This window comes from Cyprinodon tularosa, unplaced genomic scaffold, assembly GCF_016077235.1.
Source record: "Cyprinodon tularosa strain WSP-4 unplaced genomic scaffold, ASM1607723v1 ctg172, whole genome shotgun sequence".
Lineage (NCBI taxonomy): Eukaryota > Metazoa > Chordata > Actinopteri > Cyprinodontiformes > Cyprinodontidae > Cyprinodon > Cyprinodon tularosa.
The window spans coordinates 832,219-852,193 of NW_024038551.1; the positions used below are offsets into that span (position 1 = coordinate 832,219).

General features: G+C 41.7%; 1 protein-coding gene across 1 annotated transcript; it reads right to left on the reverse strand.

Annotated features, from left to right (window-relative positions):
• Nucleotides 1–3,629: 3,629 nt before the first annotated feature.
• Nucleotides 3,630–19,704, reverse strand: LOC119781159 (solute carrier family 13 member 5-like). The gene is made up of 13 exons (XM_038281541.1): nucleotides 19,471–19,704; nucleotides 16,145–16,273; nucleotides 15,933–16,069; nucleotides 15,583–15,827; nucleotides 15,270–15,431; nucleotides 12,147–12,336; nucleotides 11,677–11,799; nucleotides 11,390–11,602; nucleotides 6,947–7,050; nucleotides 6,755–6,876; nucleotides 4,856–5,017; nucleotides 4,392–4,529; nucleotides 3,630–4,317 (listed from the first exon to the last, which is right to left on the reverse strand). Exons 1-13 carry the CDS (start codon nucleotides 19,582–19,584, stop codon nucleotides 4,189–4,191), a joined length of 1,968 nt encoding a protein of 655 aa, XP_038137469.1. The 5' UTR covers nucleotides 19,585–19,704; the 3' UTR covers nucleotides 3,630–4,188.
• Between the last annotated feature and the right edge of the window lie 271 nt (nucleotides 19,705–19,975).

The following is a 19,975-nucleotide window of genomic DNA, read 5'->3' on the forward strand; positions in this document are numbered from 1 at the left end:
AAAATTAGCTTTTTAACATTTTTCTTTAGATCATTAAGTTTTTAATTAAACTTGATAGTTTTGTTTTTAACTTAATTTATCGCAGGTATCATATAAAAAACAGTAGCTAAAATTAGATTATTGCGGTTTTTCAATAAAGAAGTTACACATAGCTTTCAGACAGAGTTGGACCTCGCAGAGCCTTTATACCACTTTTGACCTCAGGATCTGGCCTTGATTCCTGCAAAGTGATGTTTGTATCCAAGTTACCATTTTTGTTAACTTGGATGATAAAGAGTTAAACGCCATTTTTAAACATAACCCATCAACAGTAACCTGCATCCCTGTAACAGATAATTTGTTATTATCTGGGTCATTAGTAGTGTTGCGCCAATGCCAGTTTTTGGCCCCAATACCGGTGCCCGATACCAGGATGTGCAGTATCGTCCGATACCGAAACCATCTATTTGAAATTGATGTGTGTGTGTGTATATATATGAAGAACTGCATACTACTTGGATGTTAAATAATTGCCATCATGGCTTTGTCAAGCTGCTGCCTTCCTTTGTGAAGCAGAAAAAGACTAAAACAAAGTGAATCCAGTAGAACTTTTTATTGCCTACCTGGAATGGATGACAATAGTTGAATATAGAAATGGTATCAGTGCCCTATTTGTTGGTACTCGCCGATACCGATACCACCATTTTAGTGCTCGATCGGGGCTCCCACCCGATACTGGCATCAGTATCGGTGCAACACTAGTTATTAGTATTGTGTTCTTTGTAAGAAAAGCAGAGAAAACATCTGGGCTCCTCTTCCCTCCATTAAAGACATTTCATCCCAGCGCTGTGTGTCCCGAGCCCGTAACATCATAAATGACCCCTCACCCCCCCACCATGGACTGTTCTCCCTGCTGCCCTCGGGGAAGAGGCTTCGTAGCATCCGATGCAGGTCCAGCAGATTCCAGAACAGTTTTTTTCCCACTGCCATTAGACTGCTGAATGTTTTGTAAATGGGTTATAAAAAAAACCCCAAAACCCCGAATGTTAGAACTGTAACTCTACAGTCATATATTTACTTATTACTTGTGTTACTGTTTTTCATCACAATGTTTGTTTTTTTTAATCACTGCTGCTTACCTTATCAAGGCTGCACTTTAAAAAATGAAATCATCTAGAGAGCTGTTCTTAACAAAATTTATTTTTGTTTACAATTGGTTATACAAAATGACAAAATAAATCTAAGTCTAAAGTCTAAGTCTTGCGGTCCAAAGGGAACTCCCAGCAGTTCTCCTGATTCTTTTGGATCTTTTGGAGAGTCACTGTAGATCAGATTTGATAAACCAGTATGAGCAACTTTCATTTCAAACTAAGCTGGAAAACACCCTGTTATCCAGTCACCTGCGTTGACCAAGTGCAGCATCTGCAAACGGTCCAGAACTCAACTGAAGTCTGTTCTGGTGTCACTCCAGTTCTTCCACATCTTCATCTGCTGGTAGTTTAATTCAGGGTTAATCACAATAACCCTCCTCCTCTACCAAACATCAGTAGCTCTCTAAGTCCAGGGTCTTTGGACTGACCAGAACCTCTGTCTTGAAATTGGGCCTAAAGAAGCTGAAACCTTTTGGCTGTTTTAGATCTCTGAACAGTGATTGGATGAAAGGTTTGTGCAGAAAAACAACAGCAGGATGAAATCTGTCACATGTTTATTTACAGGGAAATCTGTCGGCACCAAGATGGTAGAAAACTGCATATGTACATAAGCAAAGACCTACTGGAACACAAGTTAAATAAAAACAATATATTTATAAGGACAGAACAGCTCTGGTTCTGAAACTGAAAAGTTTCTGATCTTTGGAAAGTTACGTCAAATCTGTGATTTATTTTTTCTGTTGACTGAAATTTAATGTTAGAGATGAGGTGAAAAAACATTAAAAATTATTGAGAAATCTGCTTAGAGTGTGTTTGAATAATAACTTTAAGTGGATTCTGGCTGGGAGATGTTCTGCAGGTTCTAGTAATCACATGTACATTTGGACCTTCATATCTCACCCATCCTTTCCTTCAGAACCATCATAGTTTAAATGGGTCATAGGAAGCTGGACCTGAACTGACCAGCTCTTTAATTTGATCCCTGTGTTTTACATTTAACATCTGAAAGTCTAAAGTCTCAGGATTGTTCAGCTCAAAGAGATGGCGGCTCTGCTCCCTCCTGCCTGTTCACCTTTCCATCAAAGCTTTTTGACTTTCATTCCAAAGGAGGTTTCAATCTAGTAAACGTTAATCAAAAATTTTCATATTTGTAAACTCAACAACTTGTTAACCAATTTAAAATACAATGGAAAGTTAACGATTTGATGAAAAGTTAATAATTTAATAAAAAGCTAATGTCTCCGTGAAAAGTTATTAAGGACTTAATAAAAAGTTAACAATGTGATAAAAAGACAATTACTCAATGAAAAGTTAATAATTTAATAAAAAGTTAACGTCTCAATGAAAAGTGATAGATTTGAAGAAAAGTTAAGGATTTGATAAAAAGATAACGACTCGATGAGCAGTTAAAGAGTTCATTAAAAGTTATGGACTTGATGAAAAGTTAAGGACTTCACAAAAAGTTAACAACTGGATGAAAAGGTAACGACTCGATGAAAAGGTAATGATTCGATTAAAAGGTAATGACTCGATGAAAAGGTAATGACTTGAGGAAAGTTAAGGACTTGATGAAAAGGTAATGACTCGATGAAAGGTAATGACTCGATGAAAAGGTAATGACTTGAGGAAAGTTAAGGACTTGATGAAAAGGTAATGACTCGATGAAAGGTAATGACTCGATGAAAAGTTAAGGACTTGATGAAAAGGTAATGACTCGATGAAAAGTTAAGGACTTGATGAAAAGGTAATGACTCGATGAAAAGTTAAGGACTCGATGAAAAGTTACGGACTTGATGAAGAGGTAATGACTCGATGAAAAGGTAATGACTCGATGAAAAGTTACGGACTTGATGAAAAGGTAATGACTCGATTAAAAGGTAAGGACTCAATGAAAAGGTAATGACTCGATTAAAAGGTAAGGACCCAATGAAAAGGTAATGACTCGATTAAAAGGTAAGGACCCAATGAAAAGGTAATGACTCGATGAAAAGTTAATGACTCGATGAAAAGTTAAGGACTTGATGAAAAGGTAATGACTCGATTAAAAGGTAAGGACTCAATGAAAAGGTAATGACTCGATTAAAAGGTAAGGACCCACTGAAAAGGTAATGACTTGATGAAATGTTAAGGACTCGATAAAAAGTTATATATACATGCACATCCCTGTGCTATTAAACATGTGCGAGAGCATCCACAAGCCCATGTCTCCTCGTGCACGCTCTGTTTAAAAGTTGCTGTTTGTATTGGGTATACAAGCTTTCTAAAAGGTTCGTAATTTTTCCACTATTTCAGACTCACCACTGGTAAATGAAGATGGGCACGAGCACGTAGGACGGCCTTATGTAAACATATCACCAGAATGAGTGACAATTGGGAAGAAAACCTATTTTGATGATCCACCAGGAAAAAATAACATCCTCCATTATAACTTTAAGGACTTGATGAAAAGATAATAACTTAATGAAAAGTAAAAGACTGGATGAAAAGGTAACGACTTGATACAATCGCCTGCTGTCAAACTTTATTCACTTTAAACTGTCTGTAGTTGGACTGATCAATTCTCTATTTCTGTAAATAATCTGCTTGTTTAGTAAACGATCTTGAGGTAATGGATCTCTTAATGTGGGAATCTTTTCATATCATTAATTCAGGTCAGATAACTGAGCATTCATCAACAGAAGCAGGTGCTTAAAAAGCAATATATTGGTAACCATGACAACATACATGGTTACATTACAGTCTTTGGTCACATGACAGTCACATCCCTGAATCTTTCCAGTGTAATCCAACATGTTTGGATATTTTTATCAGGACTGTGGTTTTCCTCTGAGATGTTCTCCAAACGTTCTGCAAACCCCTCCAGCCTTTTAGACAGGTTGCTCATAAACTTTGTTGTCGTTGTTGTTGTTGAGGGTCGAACATGAAACCCTGGTTAAAACGTTGATGAGTTGATTCTTCTACATCTCTTTCTTTCTGGAACCTTCTGGATTAACTAAAGGCAAAAACTGTTTTTGGAGAACCCTCCTCCAGGAGACTCTGGACCAGAGAATCCGTGCTTCTACACCGTAGCAGTGATGTTTGCCCATGAAGGGAAGGAGTCCAGAGAAAACAGGACCCTCCCCCAGCTGTTGATGGCCAGACTGATGCAGCCGAGCCCGATGATGTTCATCACCAAGCCAGTTTGAGCCTGCAGGAGGCGTAGTGCAAAGGGTTATCAGCACAGAGCTAATTTTGGTTTCTCACTGATGAGGAGGCACTCACCATGTCTGAGACTTTGAGGAAACCAGAGGAGAACACAATGGCATTGGGGGGCGTGGCCACCGGCAGCATGAAGGCGAAGGAGGCACTGAGGGTGCAGGGGATCATCACATACAGCGGGTTCAAGTGGATGGACTGAGACTGGGTCAGAGGACACAGACCGTTAAGGTTTTTATAGGGAAACAATTTACTTTACTGTATGCCAGGCATCCCCGAAGTCGGTCCTAGAGGGCAGCTGTCCTGCAGGTTTAGAGGTTCATCTGCTTTAGCACAGCTGATTCTGATGAATGCAGTTTAACAAAAGCCTGTCAATCAACTATCAATGCAAATCAGCTGTGCTGGAGCAGGGAAAACCCTAAAAGCTGCAGGAAAGTGGCCCTCGAGGACCGACTTAGGGGTTGCATGCTCTATGCTGATGATAAAGAGGTTAGAAGCCCAATTATGACTCTTTGGAAACTGATTGTTACCATGGAGGCAAGGATGGGCAGGAAGAGTGTTGCCGTGGCGACGTTGCTGGCGCACTCTGTGAAGGTAGCGATGAGAAGGCAGAGGATGATGGCGATGGCCCAAGGTGGGATAGAGTGAAGCGGCGTCATCTGAGCGCCGAGCCAGCGGGAGAGACCGGACTCCTGACGGAAATACAAAGATCAGGCCGATCAGAAGGTTTTCTCTTCCTGAAGCTCAGGTGTCAGAAGAAGAGATATTATTTATGGTTGGACAAAGAAGACAGGTGGTTTAAAAGTAGTGTGGAGGAACCTTTTTTACAGAGGAAAACCAACCTTAAACAGAGGGGGTGGACAATTCCTTCCCCCTATGATCTCAACCCCGATCCCCATGCAGGGGACCAAAACACCTCGCCAGGTCAGCCATGCAAACAATGCCCCTAACGGTTCCCCTTTCAGAGGCATAGACCAGTATCAGGTATTACAGGCTAACAAAAGATCTTAACGACTCCCCATTTCTAAGGGGCAAACCTGCTCCTCCGTTCAATTCGCATGTTTTCTAAACCAAAGCAAGGCTTTGTTTTTGGGCTACTCTATACAGCTTGGAACTCAACACTAATTCTGACATTTTGAATTGAAAAAAACTTCCTGGATAGGAAGTGAAATGTCTTGAACCTGGGAATCAAAGTCAAGTGGATTGTTTTTTAACTTTTTTGGAATAAATCAGAAACCCAGAGAAAAATGATTTTATTTATCCTCCTAATGTCTATTTTTTTCCATTTAGGAGCAAAAGTAAAGCTTGGCTAGAAACAAACTGTTCTAGAACAATTATACTGAATCCTGTTACTGGTCTTACAGAAGCATGGATGACCCAATGCAGATTAAACACAAATTCATCAACCAAAAAGTCCAAAGACTGAAACCTTCCCGTGTTTAAGAAAACAATAAAAAAAACATTTTCCATATGAGAAAAAATATTGGACATCTACGATGGGGTATTAGGGCCAGGCTAGACATTATTTTTTTTCTATTTCGAGAATAAAGTCGTAATATTATGAGAATGAAGTCATCATACCACAACCCATTCCAGAAAGAAACCTTTAAGCTCTGACAAGCAGATGACGGCCGACCAGCACGACCAATCAGCAACCTGAGTCAACTTTGACACCCTGAACAATTTGATGCTGGTGCTAAAAGATTTCCAAATTTGTGAAACCAGAGTCAAAGTATAACTTCACATAATGCTCAAAATTCCTCATTTTAGTGAAGAAAGTGCTTCTTGTAATAGTTGTCATGAAATACAACTTGTTTCTCCTTCTTTAGGACTTTATTCTCTTAATATTCCAACTTTATTCTCGTAAGTTTATGATGATTCTCGTTGTGACTTTTTTCTCTTAATATTACGTCTTTATTCTCATAATTTTACGAATTTATTTTCGTAATTTCACAAATTTATCCTCATGATTTTACAACTTTATTCTCATAATGTTATAACTTTATTCTCGTAATGTTACGACTTTATTCTCGTAATTTTATGACTATTCTCATTGTGACTTTTTTCCCGTAATATTATGTCTTTTTTCTCGTAATTTTACGAATTTATTCTTGTAATTTTACGATTTTATTCTCGTAATTTTATGACTATGCTCATTGTGACTTTTTTCTTGTAATATTACGAGTTTATTCTCGTAATTTTACGATTTTATTCTCATAATGTTGCGACTTTATTCTCCTAATAGAGGAAAAATCTCTAGCCTGGCCCAAATACTCTGTCATAGACATCATTAATCTCTCTGACATAATTATGATTATAATCCTAAAGGTATTCAGCCTTTCTTTACTTTATGAGGATAAATATTAGTTTATTCTTTTATCAGAGTTTCAGTTTTTTGATTTTTGCATGAAAACAAAGTGATGTTTCACCTCGCTGCCTTTAGCCAGAGCGAATCCTCCGCCCAGGAGGAAGACGATGTTCCAGGGCATCTTCTCCTGGGTCACCTGCCAGGTGAGCAGAGGAGGGGCGGGGCCTCTGGAGAGCTGGCTGTCTGATTGGACAAGGAAGAGTTCTAAATCTGTATAAACCCCATTGATCAGTGCAGTGTGAGTGTGTTTTACCGGAGTCGGAGCGCCTCCAGAAGCAGAGGTACCGCGGTGGCTCAGACGGAAGAATGAACAACAAAATGGCCACAAACAGCGAGACGGTAGCATCGGTGACAAACCTGCAGAAACACAAACAGCTTTGCTTAGCTCAGAATGAAAACTTTTCACATCTCCACTAAATCTGTGTGACCCACAGACCTCAGCAGCAGGTCAGAAATTGGGTCAAAAAGGCTGTGGGCCTCTGATGAACCCAGATCTGCTGCTGTCACGCTGCTGGGTTCATGAATGAAGGTTTCATCACAGACTCTCACTGTTTGCTCACACTCAGTGACCCGGACATTTCCAAACCGACCTCCACGTGGCAGCATCTCGTTTTACCGGATCTCCACAGTGTTTCCATTCATGTAGAAATGTTTTCTAGTTGAGCTCAGGATGGAAGCTTCACCTAAAACGGATCTATGCGACAGCAGCTGTTGTCAGAATCTGTCCTGATTCGGTTAGACTCTGCTAGATATGATGCACCTTTCTAATTGGTTTTGAAGTTGAAGGAGAAGGATGAAAAAGTGGGAGCATTATCATGATGATCGAGGAACTATCCAGAGAGTTTTACAATCCGTTCTGATGCAACATCCCAGGTTTCCCTGCAAAGCGTTGTGGACCCAAAGAGCGGCACAGATAACACATCCACTCCACCGTTTCCTGCAGCCAATAAGCTGCTGAGGTTCTTATGATGTTTGGTTCAGTGAAGCTGATGGTGGAGGTGCAGAAACCTCCTGTTCATTGAAGGGAATGTCATAGGGTTGAACTTAACCAGCAGAAACTTTAGTTTGAACTGTTATTTGATTCAATTCAATTCAGTTTATTTCTATACCGCCAATTCACAACACATGTCATCTCAAGGCACTTTACAGTTCACCAGATCATCCTGTCAAATTGATTCAAAGTTTTCTATCTAAGGGAAACCAGTTTATTGCATTGACTCATTGACTCAAATGCAATCCCTCACACTAAGCATGCTTGTAGCGACAGTGGAGAGGAAAAACTTCCTTTCTACAGGTAGAAACCTCCAGCAGAACCAGGCAGTGCAACTTTTATGTAAATAAGTAGAACCAAGAATACCTAGTTCTTATCTGAAACAGAATTATGATTCTTTTAACGCTGATCTTTTCTTTCTTTAATTCAAATTTCACTAGACGGGAACCAGGAAACTTTCTGGGTTTCTGGGTTGTGATTCAATCCTCGGTCATTTGTATGAATGGTGACGGGTGGTCTAGCATGGAGGGGGACTTTCTGTTGGTTCCAGTTACCATATCTGTAATTTAAACATGACGAAAAGGAACAGATGATTTTAGCATACTGCAAACTGCTAACCCAGCAGGAAGCAACTTCAGGGCCTAAAGATTTGGTTCTGGTCAGGATTGGTGGTCCAGCTGTTTTACTGAAAACATTCTTTCAGTTTAAAATATCAGTTTAGAAACCTTCATAACACTGAGAACCAAACTGGGTCCTTCAACCCTAAACAGGTAAGGAACCCTTGAGAAACAAGAAAATTCACTAACTTCTGCTTCGGATTTCATGTCTTTCTGTTTTCCAGCCTAAGATCCAGACTCTCCTGTAATAGTGGTTTAGTGGTTCTGATCAATCTGGAGGTGCAACCGGTTAGTTCTGATCCATCTCTTCTCCTGCACATAGAAAAGGGACTTCTACCCAGAAACACTGCAAAGTTTAGAGGAACCTTAAGAGTAATGAAATCCAGGCTAATTCCTTCAAGAGGAACTAGCTGAACTTTGACCTCAGCAGGTTTTTCTGAGTACCGTAGAAAATATGAAGCCCATAAAGCTGAAGCTAAAGGTAGCCTGTGGTTCTGAACATGTGGGTTCAGACAGCTGGGCATCTAGTTTGATCCGATTTTCTCTGTCAGAGTGGAGCATTAGGCCTCTGCTGTGTTTCTTCAGCTGAGGGCCACGGCAGGAGGTGCTGCATTCAGGGAATCCGACCCGTTTGTTTCTGCAATCTGAACCAAAGATGTTCTGGTCTGTCGGACCCTGCTGGGTTCTACAGCTGGACTGTAATGTCTGCTCTGATTGGCAGGAATTTTCCCATCAGCTCATGGTTCTTCTTGTACATTAAAAGCTGTAGATCTGATGTGAGCAAATCGTCTCCACACAAGCTTTTATTGTGAAATAATCCTCAGATTTTACCACAGAACAGTTGTGACACACGAGGCTGCTACAAACTACCAACTGGACTCCTTCTGAGTCTTTTATCTCTTCAAAGGAGGCCATAATTGTGCTTTCCTGGCAGAAGAGCTGTAGAGCTCTCCAGCTCCTCGAGAATCACCTTGGCCAATCCATATAGTCAGACGTCCATGTCTGGCTAGATTATCCACAGTAAATGGGGCCACAGTAAATAAATGGAGCCTAATTCAATTCCTGCCACACTTTTCAATTTATTATTATTTTTTTTTTAAATAATCAAGATTCTTTTTTTATGCCATTTAAAAAGAAACTGTGCCTCGTGGGCACTTAGAGCACAAACAGATCGAGTTTTAATCCAGGAATTTGTCCAAACTCAGGTCCTTTAAGGTCAGACGGACAACAGACTTGTGAAATTTAAACCCACAACCTGTCAGGGTTTGGAGCTGATGTCTTTCTATTTCAATGTTCTGTAGCCTGACTGCATTTTGTGTTTGTCCTCAAGTTTTCTCCTCCTATGGTTTGTTCGAATGTTCTGTTTGTTTTGGGTTATCCGTCATTTCCTCGGATGTTTTGGGTTTATTGGACAGTTCATGGCCTCTATCTTCTGACGGTTTGTTTGTCCTTTCCTCATATTTGACCCTGACCTGTCGAGATACTGCAGTCTACAGCTTTTAACCCCAACCCCCCCCCCCCCCCCCCCCCCCCCCCCCCCACCACTACCCCAGTGTTTTTCTTACCCAGTTGGTTGTTCAGGACGGAACCTCAGTCACAACTGAGAACTATAGGGATGGTTCCTTAGAAGATGTTTTAAGTTCTCTGAGCATTTACAACAAAATTTTGAGGCTCTGTCTGGTTTAACTGAATCTGGTAAAGAGACAATTTATGCAGAGTTGTATTATATAACTTAAGCTAGAGCCGCTAGTTGGACTTTGGCTGTTTGCTTACGCTAAGCTCTGTTAAATAGTTTTTGGGTCAAAGCCTTATGTCTCCTGAAGTCTCCTGGTCTGTCCTGCTGTCTCCCAGTGGTCTCTAATAATCCCATCACTCTGAGGAATAACCTTTATTGGGGAATTTGCGTCCTAATAAAGAGTCTGATAATCCCTTTGCGCCATCTCAGTCCAGTCAGTCCAGCGCCACTGGTGGAAGCTTGAACCCCGGACACGTTCCTTATGTTTGTTCCTCACCTCTGGTTCCTGTTTGTTCAGCTGGGTTCTGCCCTGAGGCGATCTCTCAGAGCTGAGCAGCAGTTTGGGTTCATTTGTTCCTCTGAACTCTGTTCAAGTTTTCCATCCGATCCTGGTTCTGGAGCGTCCCATTTATTCTGCACCAGGCTTCTCCTAATGGTGCTGTTCATTGGACTAATAAAGGAAAATCATTGGCAAGAATCAAACATGTTCCTGTTCCTCAGGAGTTTAATCAGACGATCTCACTAAATGCAGTGAAATGCACCTAAAGAGGAAGCTGCTGGTGTCTGAACCTGCCCTTTTCACCCCTTTAGATGTTCTCCTCATACTGTGGATGTCTTGTAGGGGCCTCTGGCCTAGTGGGTAGGGCATTGGCTTTGGAATCCAGAGCTTCTGAGTTCACGCCCCTACTTGAGCAAGACACTTAACCCCATTCTGATCTCCACAATTGCTGCCCACTGCTCCCAAAGGGAATGGTTTAAATGCAGAGTTCATTTCCTTGCTCTGTACTTGTTACAGTTTAATGACAAAAAAAAGCTGAAAATAAAAATAAGTTGAAAACCTTGAAGGTCCAACCTGGTCCTCTGATATCTTCTGTCAGACCAACAGCCTCCTATGGACAGACCAGTCTATAGGAGGCCACTGAGAAGCTGAATGAATTCTCTATCCTGCTTCATCCTGGATCCAGGAGGGTTCGCTGGTTACTGTCTTCTGGTTATACTATCCTGGATCTTTTAATCTGATTTAAGTCTGGGGACCAGGTTGTCATGGAAACTTGCTCATGGTCCAGCGGAGAAGCTGTATACTGTATGTTGGACTGGGAGCAATGGATCAGAGCTTCATCTATTATCTAGACTTCACCAGCGGTTCTGAGACTTGGATCAGGACTGGAAGAACCAGAACCTAAACACCAGTTGATGAAATGACTTCCTCTTTGGCAGCACACAGACCAAAACCAAATGGACTTTAAAAAATGTGAACATCTATGACTGATCAGGGGTCACATGAACCAGTGTTGCTACACAGATCAATTGAACCGAACAAGGCCATAAACTGTTAAAGCAGCAGGCACTCACTCAGCCTTGGCGTTGAAGACATGGGTGGCCCAGCCATCCATGAACCGCGGGTCTCTTGTGAACCACAGCACCACCATGAGGAAGAAGAGTGCCAGGACGCTGGTCTCTCCGTAGCTCATGGGTCCCATGCTGCGGTATTCCTCCCTGATCACATCGTACGCAGCCGTCTCCTTCGGGGACCGGGCTGAGCCGCAGCCCCAGGTCCTCTTCAGGCTGCAGACAAACAGAACCGAGTTTAGAAGATTTGGAACCAAGATGGGCAGCTTGTCTGTTTTGGAGGGACTGACTTGCAGCCGATGTAGAGGAACTGCAGCCAGAACCAGGCCAGCGTCAGCATCAAAACCATGGTGGGGAAGGCGAAAACGAACCAAGAGGCGAAGTTGATCACATCACCATTTTGAGGAAAGAGTCTGAGGAGCAGAGAGAGGAAGAAATGAGCCAATCATCTGCTGTGATGAAGAGAAGCCTTCGCCCTGCTGCTGAGTCAGCAGAGGTCAGATGGTCTCAGTCAGGAGCAGCTTGTCCAGCATAAACCAGAATGAATGTTACTGAGTGACTACAGGTGGAAAACTGGACCTAGTTTGAATCTAACCAGCAGCCTGTAGTTTCAGATGCTGGTTTAACTGGTCCATATGGAGCCAAGAAACATTTTGCTGTTAGGATGTTTGAGCTGCTCACTGAGGTTTCATTTGACCTGAATTCAGCAGGATTCCCGGGTTCACAGCCATCAGACCAGAGTTAGAGTGTCAGTACTTACTGACTCATTTGTCCGATAAGAACCAGGTTGGGCCCAGTTCCTGTCAGGGTGGCGATGCCTCCTATGCTTGCGGCGTAGCACACACATAGCAGTAGACCTTTATTCATCCTCTTCGTCTCCTCTTCTTCTTCACTCAGCTCCTCCAGCTCCATCTGAGGTCCAGCGAGGCTGTTCTCCACCACCACGACCACTGAGCACAAACAGGCATTCATTTCAGATGCTTCTCATTGGTCTTATCAAGCGTCTTAGCTGCTGTCAAATTTAAAAAGAAATGCAGAAACCAAAGATCCCCAAAATTCAGTTCCTGTATTTGTTTCTCATTTGACAAATACAGCTTTCTTTAATCTGTTTCAGAGCAAGAGGCGGCAATCTGCTGCGCTATCAGAAGCTCATTGGATGAAGCACATTTATAAAAAACAAAAACTCTAATAAACTTGCTTCTGTTTCGGACAAAAAAAATTGTTATTAGAAAATTATGTTTCTTCTTTCCACTAATCTTGCCTGAGTTTAGCAAGCAATTGTCTTTTGTTTCAGTTCAATAAAAACCCTGAAAACCTACCTATTCATTAATAGTTTACCATATTTATCACATTGCTCTCCACCATCTTTTATACAGTTCTTCCACACCATTTATCTATTTGTTTATTTGTCAGGGAAAATACACATTAATGAAAATCGCTGTAAATGTACCAGCAGCTATTTTTTATCTGATGTTGACAGTCATCCTAAAAACAAGCATTTAATTAAAATGCATAAAACATAACGCTAAAACACATAATATAAAAACATACATCCTTTTTTCTGTCACGCTTATCCCAAGCGGGGCCGTGATCGGTGCTGGTGCCTATCTCCAGCTGTCTAGGGACAAGAGGGTACACCCTGGAGAGGTCGCCATATGGATATAGGTATAAAGAACTGAATCATCAGCGTACATGTGTGTGTACATATTTGGTCAAACGAGCTTAAGCAGAAAATAACAAAGGTCCTAAAATCACGCCCTGGGGTACTCCTGTATTAAGACAGAGAGAGGGTCTGATAGTTAGTGATTCTTACAGACCTATTGGACAAGTTTATATACATACATTTTTATATACTTAAACAGATTTATAACATCACTTCATTAAACCTCACCTGCTAATGTTATATATACACTATATTGCCAAAAGTATTTGCTCACCTGCCTTGACTCACATATGAGCTTAAGTGACATCCCGTTCCTAATCCATAGGGTTCAATATGACGTCGGTCCACCCTTTGCAGCTAGAACAGCTTCAACTCTTCTGGGAAGGCTGTCCACAAGGTTTAGGAGTGTGTTTATGGGAATTTTTGACCATTCTTCCAGAAGCGCATTTGTGAGGTCGCACACTAATGTTGGACGAGAAGGCCTGGCTCTCAGTCTCCGCTCTAATTCATCCCAAAGGTGTTCTATCGGGTTGAGGTCAGGACTCTGTGCAGGCCAGTCAAGTTCATCCACACCAGACTCTGTCATCCATGTCTTTATGGACCTTGCTTTGTGCACTGGTGCACAGTCATGTTGGAAGAGGAAGGGGCCAGCTCCAAACTGTTCCCACAAAGTTGGGAGCATGGAATTGTCCAAAATGTCTTGGTATGCTGAAGCATTCAGAGTTCCTTTCCTTGGAACTAAGGGGCCAAGCCCAGCTCCTGAAAAACAACCCCACACCATAATCCCCCCTTCACCAAACTTTACACTTGGCACAATGCAGTCAGACAAGTACCGTTCTCCTGGCAACCGCCAAACCCAGACCCGTCCATCAGATTGCCAGATGGAGAAGCGCGATTCGTCACTCCAGAGAACGCGTCTCCACTGCTCTAGAGTCCAGTGGCGGCGTGCTTTACACCACCGCATCCGACGCTTTGCATTGCACTTGGTGATGTATGGCTTGGATGCAGCTGCTCGACCATGGAAACCCATTCCATGAAGCTCTCTGCGCACTGTTCTTGAGCTAATCTGAAGGCCACATGAAGTTTGGAGGTCTGTAGTGATTGACTCTGCAGAAAGTTGGCGACCTCTTCGCACTATGCGCTTCAGCATCCGCTGACCCCGCTCCGTCAGTTTACGTGGCCTACCACTTCGTGGCTGAGTTGCTGTCGTTCCCAAACACTTCCATTTTCTTATAATACAGCTGACAGTTGACTGTGGAATATTTAGGAGCGAGGAAATTTCACGACTGGATTTGTTGCACAGGTGGCATCCTATCACAGTTCCACGCTGGAATTCACTGAGCTCCTGAGAGCGACCCATTCTTTCACAAATGTTTGTAAAAACAGTCTGCATGCCTAGGTGCTTGAATTTATACACCTGTGGCCATGGAAGTGATTGGAACACCTGATTCCAATAATTTGGATGGGTGAGCAAATACTTTTGGCAATATAGTGTATTATATAGTCTCCATATCTGTTTGGTTAACTCTTTATATTTTATATTTTCCATTTGATTTTCTGTGTATATATTATAATTTATATACTCTTTATGTCTTTCTTTTGACGAGAGCTTTGGACACGATTTCCAATGTGTCTGTACTAGTCTGTAACAAATGGCTAATAAAAAATCTTGGATCTTCTGAGGTTCCTGGAACTAAACTACTTAAAAACTGACATTCATAAAGCAGATAATAACAGCTTGTTAGATCTGTGACCATCAAATGGCCTAATTGAAGATGATAAAGCTCCCTCACACTGCAGAGTTAGCTATGGAGATCCACAGGGCTCTGTGTGCGGTCCAAGTCTGTTGTTATGCTGATGATACTTTGCTGTAATTATATTTCAATCTTAACAAACCAAATCACTGCAGAAGAGAACAGGCATGTCTTTAAGAAATGAAACATCGGATAACTTTTAATGCTCTTCATATAAACTAGAAGAACATTAAAACTCCTCTGTGTGATATTTACCTCAAACACGAACTAATCCTTGACAAGGAAATACCCAATTCCACTCTCATCCCTTAATTAACCTCGATACCTTTCAATCAGTTTTAAAAGAAAAAATGCCATTGTTCTTGAACAGTTTTTGCTGCTTAGAACATAGATAGATTCAATGCGGCAGAGGAAACCCTTCATGTTTTGAGCCTGATCCCATTAATTTCCACCTGTTTGAGCTCACCTGGACTGCTGCTGTCCGATGGAGGCTTGTCCTGTGGTGTCGGTTTGACAGCCTCCTGATTGCCTGTTGGATGCTCGGATATCCCCTCCTGCCCAGGCGATTTGATGTTTTCTGGGTCGATTACTTCTTCTGGTTTACTGTTACCAATGCTTGGGTTCATATCTAAAACCAACCAAAGTAGAATACCATTTTTTCAAATAAGTCCAAAAAATAGGGCATGGCTACATACTGAGCTCCCATCATCAACTGCATTGGTATTTCTGAAAACCATGCCCCTAAAATTCAAAATGACTCTGCTGTGTCTGTGTCGTACCTTTGTTTAGGATGTTTGGGGGAGGCCTTTGCTTGACCTTGCTAGTTTTCTGCTGATCCTCCTGCTGCACAGCCACAGTCCTGCTCTGGATCTTCACCACCTCGACTGGAACATTGACCTTTTCGCCGTTGCCTTGGAGCTGCTGAAGCACGGCCTGGACGATGGGGACCATCATGGCGGTTGTGGCTGTGTTGCTGATCCACATGGACAGGAACGCCGTCACTCCCATGAACCCCAGCATCAAGCTGAAGATGTAGGAAAATGGGTTTTATCCACTGGTTTGGGTTCTAAGCTTTAGAATTGAGTCACTGGTCCTCATTGGATCAGAACTCGTATCATCAACAACTCACAGGGCAGGCTGGACTCCGACCAGCAGCAGGACTCTGAGTGCAATCCGCTTGTGGAGGTTCCAGCGCTCCACAGCCACGGCCACCATCAGCCCCCCCACAAACAGCATGTTAGTGTCCTTCAGGTACTGCATGCACACCTAAGTTCATAGCATACAGGTGAGACAACAGGCAAACAACAGTGTTTCAGCATTGGAGTGTTTGTCCATCCTTACATCTTTGGACTCCATTATGCCGAGGACTGGGAACAAGATGGTTGGTAGCAGCGCAGTCACCGCCAGCGGTAAAACCTCAGTGCACCAATAAACTGCCATCAGGGCAATGACATAGGCACAGGCTGCTTCCTGCACACACCAATGCAGACAGTCAGCTCTTTACATTTCAGTGCACATGGAGGCTTTACACCTCAGAACTTTCCTCCCTTTAGTTTTTCCATGTTTAAGGTGTTGACCCCAGAGAGATCCCTAAGGTTTGGCTATAAATTCTCTAATACAGTTTTGGTCCATTTTCTGAGTTTGAACACAGTCCAAATACAACCAGAGAGATTTTCTGTTTGCATGTAAGTAATGAAGTGAAAGGAATCAGTGACACAGACATGACGTCTTAGTCGGGCCGTAGATGTTTTCCCTCCTCTGTTTAGAGGGGCATAGCTACAGTCGGAAAAATGTCACTGGGTGATGTACGTGCATGAAGATGAGGTGAAATGGAGCGTGAAATCCTCCAAACACAATTCCCCTGTTTTTATTAACCTGGTCTCACACATAGGAACCTGCCTATAGCTACAATTACTGCAGAGCAAGGCTGTTGCAAGTCTGGAACCAAAATACTCTAAACAAATCTTTAAATAAATAATAATAATTTAATACTTTACACCATCCAAAAGCAGGGGGGTCTGCTCATTTGAAGATGTAGCTGAAGTAAGCAGACCTGCTTCCAGGCCTGAGTGTAAGAAATTGTATGGTCATGTTCTCTGCCATGCGGTTGGATGTATGATCCAAATGGTCCAACACATATTTTACTTTCACAATGGTCATTTGGTTCTTTCCCTTCTCAATAAAACATAAAAAAAATTATCTCAAACTGATGCTTTTAATATTCCTGGCATCTGTAAACAAAACAATGAAAGTATTTCTGTTTGTTGACTTGTTTCCACCCGGACTGAAGCTTCTGAGGTTTTTTTTAAGATGTTTCTCTCGGCTGTTTTCCCAGAAATGATTTTCTCTTAATCTCCTGACCTTTTCCAACAAATCTATCTGCGTTTGTCAATCAGTGACTTGAAGTTGTGAATGAAAACAAGCCGCTGCTGCACATCAACAGGAGTTACTGATCAATGGGAGCCAACAGCAGGTCCAAGGCCTCCTGTATGCGCCCGCTCCCAGGCGTCCAGTCAGGAGGAAAGGATGTCTCATCTACAGTTTTTATTTATTAACCTTTATTCCAGCTTACAGGTGGCATTTTCAATGTGAACATCCATCCATCAGAACATCTGCAGTGGTTTGTCCTCTAGATGTTTTCGGAACATTCAGCCAGAGCAGCTGTAGCAGAAAACATTTTCAGTTCAGACTTTAGGGTCAGAATGTAATTTTCCATGTTTGCTGAACAGCAGATAAGAAGGAGGTGGTCCAAGTTTGGCCTTATATATAAAGGGGGTCAATAATCCATGGCTGACCCATGAGGTGCAGCCAGGTTCTGTCCATAGCAGGCACAGAGCCTGTTAGAAGCTCTCTGATGAACAGCCTCCACTGAATGAAGACATGAAATGTTTCTCTGAGACAGCAGAGGATCTTAAAATAAAATCCAGCTTATCTGCAGCTTCATTACCAGCTTCTAAACATGAAGTCCAAAGAACAAGGAACCAGAACTGTTCACATTGTAAATGACAGCTGATCCTTCACATCCAACTGGATCTAGAACAAGTGAAACATGAACTGATTGGAACTGATTAGGAGCCGGACCAGAATCAACCACTGGAACATTTACATATAGAATATTTATATTTGTGGCAAAGAAACCAAATGTTCTTGTGATTTATGGACGAGAGTTGCTCCAGTGGCAATAAATCAAAATTGTAACTCATCATGGATCATTGTGACTTGATTTCAATAATGCTGGAATATATTTCTCTGATGTGGTCTCAAACATCGGAATGAGTTGTCTCACTGTGAAGGCAGAACCTACTATGTAGTACTGGTTCAGTTAAACCAGTTAACTGTTCAGACTGTTTAACCAAACTGGTCAGTATACTGGTTTTATTGACCTAACCTAGACTAGTTTTCTCTTCATATAAACTGGTCAGCTTAATAAACTGACTGGTTTACCTTTCCTCTTAATGGTCATTGTGATAATTTGATGAATAACAAATAGCGTTAATACTGGTTTATTAAACCAACCAGTCTACACCAAAGTGTAGCCTTTCTAGTTTTTCTACTTTCTGTAAGTTCAATCAAACGGATCAGTATACTGGGCTACTCGACTGGTTACTACTATTTACTGAAGATGTCAATTTAATGGTTGAACTGGTTAATCGACCAGTAATCATCTCACTTGTTGACTACACGGTACAGTAGATGACTTACTAAAGCTGAACCGGTCACACTGATTATTTTACAAGTGTAGCCAGTGTAAACCAGTTAGACGAAAGTTTACTAATACTAATAATCAGTTTTGTGACTCATTAGATAAACTGGTTTAACTAGTCAAATTATTTCTGTATTACAAATTAAACAGCTTAGAGAAAATATAGGTTTTCTCTGGTCGATATGTTAAACTGGTCAGAGTAAAATTGGTCTTGCAGTTAAACTGGTCTGTCAGTTTATTTTTCTGTTAGTTAACTGGTTAAGTGTTAAATTGGTACGCTAGTTAAATTGATATGTTTGTTAAACTGGTCAGTCAGTTAAACTGGTCTGTTAGTTAAATTTGTCTGTTGGTTAAACTGGTCTATCAGCTAAACTAGACCTTTGGTGGAGGTAGTCAATTAAAATCTGGTCTGTCAATTAAATTGATCTATAGGTGAAACTGTTCTATTTGTGAAACTGGTCTGTTATTTAAATTGATCTAACAGTTAAACTAGTCAGTTATTTAACTGAGGTATGGGTTAAACTGGTCAGTTATTAAACAGTTCCGTCAGTTAAATTGGTCTGTTAGTTAACGGGTCTGTTGGTTAAACTGGTCAGTTATTAAACTGGTCCATCAGTTAAATTGGTCTGTTAGTTAACGGGTCTGTTGGTTAAACTGGTCAGTTATTAAACTGGTCCATCAGTTAAATTGGTCTGTTCGTTAACGGGTCTGTTGGTTAAACTGGTCAGTTATTAAACTGGTCCATCAGTTAAATTGGTCTGTTCGTTAACGGGTCTGTTGGTTAAACTGGTCAGTTATTAAACTGGTCGGTTGGTTAAACGGCTCTCTTGCCAAGCTGGTTGATTGGTCAAAGTTTCCTTTTAATAAACTGGTCTAGTGATTAAACTGGTCTATCGTTCAAACTGCTCAGTTACCAAACTGATGCATTGGTCAAACAGGTCTGTTTATGTGGCTCTGGTCCTACCTTGGTGCTGAGGGCGAGTGGCAGCAGGATGAAAGGGCTGCAGATAAGGACAATGAGTCCCTTCAACCTCCAGACTTGCTGGAGCATTCTGACCCACAAAGGTAGAACCGACATGGAGAGACGAAGATGAAGAATAACTCAAGATGATTCTGTCAGGAGGTAGTAGAACGGATTGGGTCTTTCACTCTGACTGCTCTGCAGCTCTCCCAACACAATTGGGATGCATTTCACAGCCGGCACTAAATATTAACTTTATGCCCCCCCTCCCCACCCGGGGATACATACTGTGCCCCTGCAGACTTTATCTCAGCAGAACAAACAGAAGAGGAAATCAGAGTGTTTTGCGTCATGTTTTATCTACTGGCTCAACTGCTGCTCTTCACCCTAAAGTTCAGCACATTCAGCTGGTGGACTCCAAGCTGCTGTTAGAAAGTGAATGAAAACATTTCCTGCTGCTGAGAGGCAGGCTGGGTTAAAAAAAAAAAAAAAAAAAAAAGCGAAACTA